The 12,132-nt window shown below is 46.3% G+C and overlaps 1 protein-coding gene across 5 annotated transcripts in view; it reads left to right on the top strand.

Annotated features, from left to right (window-relative positions):
* LOC139537732 (protein Jade-1-like) overlaps positions 1-12,132 on the top strand; it is a 217,371-nt gene that overhangs the window by 160,364 nt on the left and 44,875 nt on the right. For all 5 annotated transcript variants that reach the window (XM_071339420.1, XM_071339419.1, XM_071339422.1 and 2 more), the window contains one exon: positions 4,115-4,232. In XM_071339420.1, the coding sequence (XP_071195521.1) occupies positions 4,115-4,232 (118 nt within the window). The remainder of the gene's footprint in view (positions 1-4,114; positions 4,233-12,132) is intronic.

The following is a 12,132-nucleotide window of genomic DNA, read 5'->3' as shown; positions in this document are numbered from 1 at the left end:
ATGGGCTACAGGACAATAGGCAAGCAGCTTGGTGAGAAGGCAACAACTGTTGGCGCAATTATTAGAAAATGGAAGAAGTTCAAGATGACGGTCAATCACCCTCGGTCTGGGGCTCCATGCAAGATCTCACCTCGTGGGGCATCAATGATCATGAGGAAGGTGAGGGATCAGCCCAGAACTACACGGCAGGACCTGGTCAGTGACCTGAAGAGAGCTGCGACCACAGTCTCAAAGAAAACCATTAGTAACACCCTACGCCGTCATGGATTAAAATCCTGCAGCGCACGCAAGGTCCCCCTGCTCAAGCCAGCGCATGTCCAGGCCCGTCTGAAGTTTGCCAATGACCATCTGGATGATCCAGAGGAGGAATGGGAGAAGGTCATGTGGTCTGATGAGACAGAAAATAGAGCTTTTTGGTCTAAACTCCACTCGCCGTGTTTGGCGGAAGAAGAAGGATGAGTACAACCATCCCAACCATCCCAACCGTGAAGCATGGCGGTGGAAACATCATTCTTTGGGGATGCTTTTCTGCAAAGGGGACTGCACCGTATTGAGGGGAGGATGGATGGGGCCATGTATCGCGAGATCTTGGCCAACAACCTCCTTCCCTCAGTAAGAGCATTGAAGATGGGTCGTGGCTGGGTCTTCCAGCATGACAACGACCCGAAACACACAGCCAGGGCAACGAAGGAGTAAGAAGCATCTCAAGGTCCTGGAGTGGCCTAGCCAGTCTCCAGACCTGAACCCAATAGAAAATCTTTGGAGGGAGCTGAAAGTCTGTATTGCCCAGCGACAGCCCCGAAACCGGAAGGATCTGGAGAAGGTCTGTATGGAGGTGTGGGCCAAAATCCCTGCTGCAGTGTTTGCAAACCTGGTCAAGAACTACAGGAAACGTATGATCTCTGTAATTGCAAACAAAGATTTCTGTACCAAATATTAAGTTCTGCTTTTCTGATGTATCAAATACTTATGTCATGCAATAAAATGCAAATTAATTACTTAAAAATCATACAATGGGATTTTCTGGATTTTAGATTCCGTCTCTCACAGTTGAAGTGTACCTATGATAAAAATTACAGACCTCTACATGCTTTGTAAGTAGGAAAACCTGCAAAATCGGCAGTGTATCAAATACTTGTTCTCCCCACTGTATATGTACACAGTCAATAAAAAAGCGAGTGCCATTTAAGATTAATTTCTTGAAACAGTAATATCAACTGGTTATATGATATCGTGGAACGCAATCTTCCAAAAGGCAATAACCTCAGCAGTGGAGCTTGCTTGTAGAAGCCTATAGCTGTGCAATGGCATAACTGTCACGCCCTGACTGTAGAGAGCTTTTTATGTCTCTATTTTGGTTTGGTCAGGGTGTGGTTTTGGTGGGCATTCTATGTTGTATGTTCTATGATTTTGCATTTCTATGTGTTGGGCTGGGTGTGGTTCTCAATCAGGGACAGCTGTCTATCGTTGTCTCTGATTGAGAACCATACTTAGGTTGCCTTTTTCCCACCTATATTGGTGGGTAGTTGTCCATGTTTAGTTGCCTGTGAGCACTACGTTGGCTTCACGTTTCGTTTGTTAGTTTGTTATTTTGTTAGTTTGTTTAGTGTTCTTCGTTGAATTAAAAGATGTATTCCAATCGCGCTGCACCTTGGTCCACTCCTTTAAACGGCCGTGACAATAGCCTTGTTTTGTTAATTTATCAGACAAGACGCCTTTATTTTCCGAGCCCTTAACACCTATTTAATTGCAACAAAAAAATTGACAAAAAAAATAAAGCTTATGACAGAATAAAATGGAACAGAATATTTTTCTAATGAAAAAAGTTGCCAGTGTGAAGAGATGCGCATGTTGTGCCTGGAACACTTCTTCTCAGACTGATGATTTTAAATGGGGCTTGAAAGACAATTTTTTTCAGTGGTTTTATAGGCATTTATTTCTGTAGGCCTACTGTGAGCTTGTGTGCGCACTCAGCACGCGTGTGTGAAGGGAGCACTCGGAATGCAATTGAGTGAATGAGACTTGGCGGGGAGAATGGTGTGATACTTGGTTTGTTTTTTGTTGTACCCCACAAATGCACATGTTTGGGCAGCCACAAAGCACATTCCACCAAATAGTTTTACAGTATTTTATTTACATTTTTTTTAATCTCTGGTTAAAGGTGGAGCTTTGACGTCCATTCGAGGATTCTATTACTCCTACCCATCCCTACTACTATCCCTGGCTACTCAGTGAGTCAGAGCTGAGGGCTGCACCCTATTCCCTACATAGTGCACTAATAATGACCAGAGCCCTATATATTATACTACTATATAGTGCACTATACAGGGAGCCATTTGGGCAACATTTGGGTCATAATACCCTGTAACTCTGGGGCTCTGGCCAGCCCCTCTAGCAGCCCCTCTAGTTCATGTGGCTGTTACTCTAGGATCAGGGGTAGCGTCGTCTCTGACGCGTGCCGTGCTCTTTAAGCCCGGGGCCAACCGCATTTCCAAAGCGCGTTCCATACCTGGCCGTCAGGGGAGTGGCATCGGTGCTCTGAATGTGGCCACGCAGACCTGTTCACCAGAGCATCTGGTGTCATCAGGCCTTAATTAAATCAACAGGTGTCTGGCAGGAGAGGAGAGTGCCTTGTTTAGCAGTTATCTCTGCTCTGATCCAGGGACAGAAATGTCAGGAGGAAGAGGATAGTCTGTATTGGAGAGAGGTTTATAGGTGTCCTAAAAGGCATCCTCTTCCCTACATAGTGCACTATAAAAGGAATAGAGTCCTATATATTAGGGAGGGAGGGAGGTGAATGTCTGCCCTCCTCTTATCCCCATTCCTCTCTGTGTTGCTTAGGTGCAGAGAGGTATTTGTGTTGAGAACAGTTTCCCCCCACCACTCATAATCAAACCCAGATACTGAACGTTGTGTCCCACATTGTGTCTATTTTTATCCTACTTGGAAGTAATGGAATACTGGCCACTCAATAAACAACCGAGCAGAGAGAGATATCAAACATTAAGCCTGTGGTTTTCTCCTCCCACACAGAGGCAGTGTGTCGGCCATATCTCCTCTGTTAACCATTTGTTAATGTACTTTTCCCATCAGCTGAATACATTGGGACACAATTACGGTTTTGTTCCTGGTGGGGCTAAACATTGCAGGGAGAGGAGAACAGAGATCTGTATCTCGGTGTGTGTTTTGTATGCGTGTGCTTGAGTTGTCTATGTGTGTGTGTTTGTCTTCATGCATGCTTACGTGCGTGTATTGTGTGGCGGGCAGCCAGACAGAGGGAACAAATCTGTCTTTGTTGACAGTCTGGGTGGCTCAGCTCTGCCATGCTGTACCATCTAAGTGACAGGATGGACACCTCACAACACAGACAGATCTGTTCCCTCTGTCTGTCTGCCCGCCACACACATGCACGCAGACTCCTCTCCTCTGTCTATCTGTGTCTCTCTCTCCCCCCAGCCCCTCTTCCCATCATCACTATGACTAATCATTAGTCACACACTCTCAGGAACATTAATAAAGATGTCCACTGAGATATACTGGGGAGGAAAAACACGCTCTCACACAGATGTGCTTTCACACAGGACACACTGGGGGCACTCAGACGTGTGTGTATCCTGTCCCTGGCTGTGAGCCAGCCCCTGCCTGGTTTACTGGTAACTACTCACAGTGGATTGGCTATGGCCCAGACAGGCAGAGAGCTCCCTGGGAGGAAGCTAGTCGCTCCAACTCTCCACCACACACACACACACACACACACTGCTCCTCTACCAACCACATTTTGTCCCACTGCCAAACCAGAGCCCCCAAAACACACATGAAAATATATGAAAGTGATTTGACAGTGTGTGTGTGGGGAGGGGGGGGGGGGCTTGGGAATGCTGCTGCTAAGATAATTAGGCTAGCTAGGAGTCTGGGCTTGCAGACTGGAGCTCCTACGCCTGGCTGCAGTCTAGTTGCACCTCTAGCCCTAACCCTTTGGGAGGCTGAGGCTGAATACAGAGAGAGTGGGAGGGAGGGAAGCTGGGTGGTTTTAATGGGGCATTTCTCTCTGCTATAGATCCAGCCTGGTTATTATAATGGTTCAGAGGACTGTGTGTGTTCCTCTGTATGTCAGGTGAGGAACCTGTGCTACATGGTGACGCGGCGGGAGAAGATGAAGACTTCTCTGTGTGACCTCCAGGAGAAGATCTTCCACCTGCAGATCCAGCTGCTGGAGGAGGACCTAGCTGGAGGTGAGTGGCATACACGCACACGCACACACACACACACACACACACACACACACACACACACACACACACACACACACACACACACAGCACCCTATTCTGTCCTGCTCCGGGTCTACAGGAAGGTACCCTTTAAGACTAGAATGTAGACTATCTCTATCCTTCCTTTTCTAGTGCGCTACTTTTGATCAGGGCACCACAGGGAAAGGGTGGCATTTCAGACATACAGATAGTAAGCTCCCTGACCTCAGTACAGCCGAACCGGTCATGTGAGTGGTACTGTCGTCATAGTAGTCCATGTCCTCAGTCTGTCCCCAGTACTGGACCCACAGTAAACACACTCACAGGCCTGACAGTCCTTACACTCCATTACACTGGCTGAAGTCAAGGGCTTAGGCTAGAGAGTACGAGGACTTCCCCTATGTGTCTTTCAGTAGGAATGGGAAATGAGCCAGTCTGATTCAGAATATCTAGCTAGGGCTCTCTGGAGGGAGGAACTAGAGTGTGTGTGTGTGGGGGGGGGGGGGGGGGGGGGATTTATGTGCATAACATTTGAAAGAGGAGTAGGCTATGTTGGTTCAGGTGTGTGTTGGAGTGGGTCCTGTGTTTGTGTTGAAAAGGAAGGGTGTGTGTATGGGCGGTTGTGTGTGTGTGTGTGTCGGTGTGTTGGCCCGGGGAGTTGTGTGAGTCTCCCAGGCCGGTACTAATTTGCAGTGTTCATCATTCCAGAGCCCCGAAAGCCCGCCGCTGTGTATTAAGACCTCCTGACTCGGCACTTTTCACTGCTATCAGGGGCCTGTGTTGGCAGCCCGGCTCTATGCAGCCATAGCTATTCACACATGGAAATGAGGGGCCGAAACACACAGACAGCCCCGTGACAGAACACTGCTTCAGGGGATGCGTCGCAAATGACACCCTATTCCCTATGGGCCCTGGTCAAAAGCAGTGCACGATAAAGGGATTAAGGTGCAGTTTTGGACGGAGACAGGTCCTCTGTCTGCACCCTCAGATGGAGATAGATGAGGCTGTCAGTATCATAATGACTGGATGACTTCTCTCTCATCCCTTTATTTCTCCCTACTTCTCTCTCTCCGTCTTTCTCTTTCCTTCTCTATCAATTGCTTTTTCGCTCTCTCTCTATCTCACCCACTTTCTCTCTCTCTCTCCATCCCCCCACTCTCTATATATCTATCCCCATCCCCCTCTCTCGGTCTCTCCTTCTCTTTCTCTGCTGGGGCCTGGCTCTCATAAACACACAGCCATCTTCTTCTCAGAACTCACTTTCTTTACTGCTGCGAGCTTTACTGCTGCTCACAAAAAGCATCAGTTTGCTTGTCATGTATTTTTTGTATTTTTTATTAACCAGTTAGGCCAGTTGAGAACAAGTTCTCATTTACAACTGTGACCTCGCCAAGATAAAGCAAAGCAGTGCGACAAAAACAACAACACAGAGTTACACATGGGATAAACAAACGTACAGTCAATAACACAATAGAAAAATCAATGTACAGTGTGTGCAGATTAGGGATGTAAGGCAATAAATAGGCCATAGTGGCTAGGTAATTACAATTTAGCATTAACACTGGAGTGCTAGATGTGCAGATGATGATGTGTAAGTAGAGATACCGGGGTGCAAAAAAACAATATGGGGATGAGGAAGTTGGGTGGGCTATTTACAGATGGGCTGTATACAGATGCAGTGATCGGTAAGCTGCTCTGACAGCTGATGCATAAAGTTAGTGACGGAGATATAAGTCTCCAGCTTCAGGGATTTTTGCAATTCGTTCCAGTCATTGGCAGCAGCGAACTGGAAGGAGAGGCGGCTAAAAGAGGTGTTGGCTTTGGGGATGACCAGTGAAATATACCTGCTGGAGGGTGTTGCTATGGTGACCAGTGAGCTGAGATAAGGCGGGGCTTTACCTAGCAAAGACTTATAGATGACCTGGAGCCAGTGGGTTTGGCGTCAAATATGTAGCGAGGGCCAGGAGTGTTGTATGGCATTGAAGCTCTTTAGAGGTTTGTTAACACAGTGTCCAAAGAAGGGCCAGATGTGTACGTCTGCGTAGAGGTGGATCAGAGAATCACCAGCAGCAAGAGCGACATCATTGATGTATATAGAGAAAAGAGTTGGCCCGAGAATTGAACCCTGTGGCACCCCCATAGAGTCGAAAGCCTTGGCCAGGTTGATGAAGACGGCTGCACAGTACTGTCTTTTATCGATGGAGGTTACGATATCGTTTAGGACCTTGAGCGTGGCTGAGGTGCACCCATGACCAGCTCGGAAACCAAATTGCATAGTGGAGAAGGTACGGTGGGATTCGAAATGGTCAGTGATCTGTTTGTTAACTTGGCTTTCGAAGACTTTAGAATGGCAGAGCAGGATGGATATAGGTCTGTTACAGTTTGGATCCAGAGTGTCTCCCCCTTTGAAGAGAGGGATGACCGCGGCAGCTTTCCAATCTTTGGGGATCTCAGACGATACGAAAGAGAGGTTGAACAGGCTAGTAATAGGGGTTGCAACAATTGCGGCGGATAATTTTAGAAAGAGAGGGTCCAGATTGTCTAGCCCAGCTGATTTGTAGAGGTCCAGATTCTTCAGCTCTTTCAGAACATCAACTATCTGGCTTTGGGTGAAGGAGAAGCGGGGAGGGGCTTGGACAAGTTGCTGCGGAGGGTGCAGAGCTGTTGGCTGGGGTAGGGGTAGCCAGGTGGAAAGCATGGCCAGCCGTAGAAGATTTATCGGTGGTGACAGTGTTTCCTAGCCTCAGTGCAGTGGGCAGCTGGGAGGAGGTGCTCTTGTTCTCCATGGACTTTACAGTGTCCCAAAACTTATTGGAATTAGTGCTACAGGATGTTTGAAAAAGCTAGCCTTTGCTTTCCTAACTGACTGTGTATATTGGTTCCTGACTTCCCTGAAAAGTTGCATATCGCGGGGGCTATTCGATGCTAATGCAGTACGCCACAGGATGTTTTTTGTGCTGGTCAAGGGCAGTCAAGTCTGGAGAGAATCAAGGGTTATATCTGTTCTTAGTTCTACATTTTTTGAAAGGGGCATGCTTATTTAAGATGGTGAGGAAAGCACTTTTAAAGAGCAACCACGTATCCTCTACTGACGGGAGGAGGTCAATATCCTTCCAGGATACCCGGGCCAGGTCGATTAGAAAGGCCTGCTCGCTGAAGTGTTTCAGAGAGCGTTTGACAGTGATGAGGGGTGGTCGTATGACCGCGGACCCATTACGGACGCAGGCAATGAGGCAGGGATCTCTGAGATCCTGGTTGAAGATAGCAGAAGTGTATTTAGAGGGCAAGTTGGTCAGGATGATATCTATGAGGGTGCCCATGTTTACGGATTTGGGGTTGTACCTGGTAGGTTCCTTGATAATTTGTGTGAGATTGAGGGCATCCAGCTTAGATTGTAGGACAGCCGGGGTGTTAAGCATATCCCAGTTTAGGTCACCTAACAGTACGAAGACTGTGAAGATAGATGGGGGGCAATCAATTCACATATGGTATCCAGGGCACAGCTGGAGGCTGAGGGGTCTATAACAAGTGGCAACAGTGATAGACTTATTTCTGGAAAGGTGGATTTTTAAAAGTAGAAGCTATACTTTTAACTGTTTGGGCACAGACCTGGATAGCATGACAGAACTCTGCAGGCTGTCTCTGCAGTAGATTGCAACTCCGCCCCCTTTGGCAGTTCTATCTTGACGGAAAATGTTATAGTTGGGGATGGAAATCTCAGAATTTTTGTTGGCCTTCTAAACCAGGATTCTGACACGGCTAGGACAGAGCTGTTGCGGTGACCATATTCATGGCACACCAGCGGACATGAGTCATGAAGGCAGTCAAATGAATTACCATTTAGTCACGATAATTACTGTAGGCTTCTCCAAGCTCTGATGCCGCTGATGGTCATTAGTAGCATAACAAACTTGCTAACAGTCAGTCGCTAATGGCCTGTACTCAGGGCTCTATTGTCTCTCTAATTACTCTGACATCAATGCAAATGCAATCGAAAATCACATCAAACACTTCATGAGAGTCCATGAGATCATGTTGCTCTACATTTCTATAGGCTATGCAATTGAGGGAGAAAACAGAGTGATGGCCGATAATACAAGTCTCTGCTAGGTAAAGCCCCGCCTTATTTCAGCTCACTGGTCACCATAGCAGCACCCACCCGTAGCACGCGCTCCAGCAGGTATATCTCACTGGTCACCCCCAAAGCCAATTCTTCCTTTGGCCGCCTTTCCTTCCAGTTCCCTGCTGCCAATGACTGAAAAGAACTGTAAAAATCACTGAAGCTGGAGACTCATATCTCCGTCACTAGCGTTAAGCACCAGCTGTCAGAGCAGCTCACAGATCACTGCACCTGTACATAGCTCATCCAACTACCGCATCCCCATACTGTATTTATTTATTTATTTATCTTGCTCCTTTGCACCCCAGTATCTCTACTTGCACATTCATCTTCTGCACATCTACCATTCCAGTGTTTAATTGCTATTTTGTAATTACTTCGCCACCATGGCCTATTTATTGCCTTACCTCCCTTATCCTACCTCATTTGCACACACTGTATATAGACTTTTTTCTCCTGTGTTATTGACTGTATGTTTGTTTATTCCATGTGTAACTCTGTGATGTTGTATGTGTCGAACTGCTTTGCTTTATCTTGGCCAGGTCTCAGTTTCAAATACGAACTTGTTCTCAACTAGCCTACCTGGTTAAATAAAAATAAAATAAAAAACATTTTAAGCTAAACGTTCTGATCTGTTGCGTCAGCCTCATTGCGTAATATTTTGGGGGAATGCTAGTGGTTGTATTAATTTAGGATCTACTGCATCCCACAACTGTCCCAGACTATGTTTGGAATATTTATTTATTGCACAGAATAGAATAGGTTGACTTTTGTACTACTGGGGATAGTAGATTGACGTAGGCCATTTTTTTTTTGCTGTTCGTTAGGCCTACTCATCATGTTGGCAGACAAAAAGTTAACGTGGACAGTTGTTCCAATATCTTCAATATGCACCTCAGAGTTGGATATGGACGCGCGCAGTTGCGTCCCCGATGTGTCTGTCTTCACTTGTAGCCTGTGAGAAAGACCCGATCACGTGATGGAGAGCCATGTGAGTGAGATGAGGTGCTTCGGAGCGGGCAGTATTTAGGGAGGAGGGTTCCAAAAGGCATGGATTTTTTTAGGGTGCATTATGTCCACGCAAAGGGGATGCCGTCGGGAAATTCGAGGCATTATCAAGTGCTTCTCAAATTGTGAATGAGAGACTGTCGGAGTGTGTACAGCCTGCGCAAAAAAACAAAGCAGAACTTTTTTCAAATCATCATTAGAGTCTCATAATACAGCCTTACAATGTGTTAAAAATCAAAACATATAGCCCAACATTTGTAGAACAACTAAGTTACATTAATAACTCTAAATTAAGCATATAGGAGAACCTATTTCTTTGTTAATCGCTCAACACAGAATAGCCGCATGTGCACACTCCCTCAAATAGTTTGGAGAAAATATCCTTTCTATTTTATTCAGCTATGTTCAATTGTACTCTTCATACTATAAAATAGTGTAAGATAATGCCACGGAATTCTAAGCAAATCCTGTCTGCTAAATGTACTCGTGTAGCCCACAGACATGGCATAGCCAGATCAGGACCTAACATAAGGACAACTCAGAGTATGCTATTCTGTTCTTCTGAAATAGACACACAAAAAAATCATATCACGTTTCTTTATACCTGTCTAAAATAAAGAATGGATTTATTGTGAAGTTGTAAGCTTTATTACATGCATTTCTTAGACTTTTTAAAATGTAGATGTTCCAGAGGTCTGCATCAGTGTGTGGAAGCCAGGAGATACTGAATGTGTTTATGTTGATTAACGGTCAATTACCGTGAGACTGACAGTTATTTGCTTGACAATCACCGGCTGACGAAATTTCGTGACCGCCACAGCGCTAGTCATGTAGACCCCCCCCCCCCCCCCCCAGTCAAAATAAGTGCACTATGTAGGGAATAGGATGCTAATATAGGACGCAGGCCATGTCTGGGTCTCAGCTCCCACAGTGAAAAAATACTGCTCTGTATCTGTCTGTCTCGTCCTTAGAGTAAGCCACTCGAGTGAGTCACATGCCTTTAGGGCTGAACACAGCCATAGTTGAAGAGCAGCTGTCCCTGTAGGCATTGCAAATCAGGGAGGGCCCTGCCCATCTGCCTCTACAGACCCAATACTTTACACATGCATCCTTCCCTCCTTCCTTCCTTGTAGTCATATGGGAATGGAATGGAACCCTGAAATTTTCACTAATCCATTACGAAGGGTCCATTCCATTACCTATTACATCAAGGAGGAAAGGATACATGTTTAAGGTATTGGACAAGGAAGATCGGAAGAAGGGTGCGTTTTGAAAGTATTAGAACAGGGCCACATACTGCTGTCCTGAGCTCACCCTTGTTCAGGTTATCACAGGAAGGAAGCCACAGCAGTGTAATTCTGTATGTATCAATGTAGTGAGAAGGTAATGTACTTGTACATCCTGTGTTTGTTTCTCTCAACCACAACCCTACACTGCAGTTGATGGTGGCTTGTGTTTGGGATATCTGATCGTGTATCTCTCTGTGTGTGTGTCGAGAGGGAACTCTGGGGCTGAGGGAGCGTGAGAGGAAGTGTGAAAGAAAGAGAGGAAGTGTGAAAGAAAAAGGCTCTGTGGTTTCGCGCTAACGAGCGCAGGTAAGAAGTGGGACACTGTGCATCACACACACACATACCGCAGCTGAGCAAGCCCAGGAAGAGAGGAAATGAATCACACACTTCGAAAAGACGAATCCCTTTGCGAACCTGACGAGGCAATCATATTGAAGAGAGCAGAGAAGGAGAAGTGAGAGAGCAGAGAAGGAGAAGTGAGAGAGAGAGCAGAGAAGAGAGAGAGAGAAGAGAGAGAGAGAGAGAGCAGAGAAGAGAGAGAGAGAAGAGAAGTGAGAGAGAGAGAGCAGAGAAGTGAGAGAGAGAGAGCAGAGAAGTTACAGAGAGAGTAGAGAAGAAGTGACAGAGAGAGCAGAGAAGTGACAGAAAGAGAGAGCAGAGAAGTGACAGAAAGAGAGAGCAGAGAAGTGACAGAAAGAGAGAGCAGAGAAGTTACAGAGAGAGTAGAGAAGAAGTGACAGAGAGAGCAGAGAAGTGAGAGACAGAGAGAGCAGAGAAGCAGTGAAAGAGAGAGCAGAGAAGTTACAGAGAGAGTAGAGAAGAAGTGACAGAGAGATCAGAGAAGGAGAAGTGACAGAGAGAGAGTAGTGAAGCAGTGACAGAGAGAGCAGAGAAGAGGAAGAAATGACAGAAAGAGAGAGCAGAGAAAAGGAAGAAGTGACAGAAAGAGAGAGCAGAGAAAAGGAAGGAGAGAGAGAGAGAGAAATGCAACTGAACTGACAACAATATTTTAAAATGTCTCTCCAAGTTGGACTGTTGCAGAGAGGATGAGTTTTTCACACAAATAGCCAACGTATCACTCATTAATATATACTCTATCCTATTCACAGTCACACACAAACACTTACCGACACTGTGTTCAGGCACACACCCACACAACAGATTTTTAAAACAACATGGACAGACGGGTATACACACACCATGGGTAGCCTCAGTGTGAAACACAACCCACCGGGAGGACACAGTGAGGTACCACTCAGGTCCTCTCATGCATGTCCTGCTCCTCCATGTTAGGGGAAGTGTGAGGGAAGGAGGCCAGTGGTAGCTCCACACAGTACAGTACACCCCAGTGCCCCCACACTTCAGCCTCTATTATAACCAACATGAGAGGAAGCCTGGCGTGCACGCTGCCCGCTCCACTAAGCAGCGGGAGCGTGGTAAATCATGTCCCCCAACAATAAGGGCC

The sequence above is a fragment of the Salvelinus alpinus genome, chromosome 13 (genome assembly GCF_045679555.1).
Source record: "Salvelinus alpinus chromosome 13, SLU_Salpinus.1, whole genome shotgun sequence".
Lineage (NCBI taxonomy): Eukaryota > Metazoa > Chordata > Actinopteri > Salmoniformes > Salmonidae > Salvelinus > Salvelinus alpinus.
This window is presented reverse-complemented; position numbering and strand designations above follow the sequence as displayed.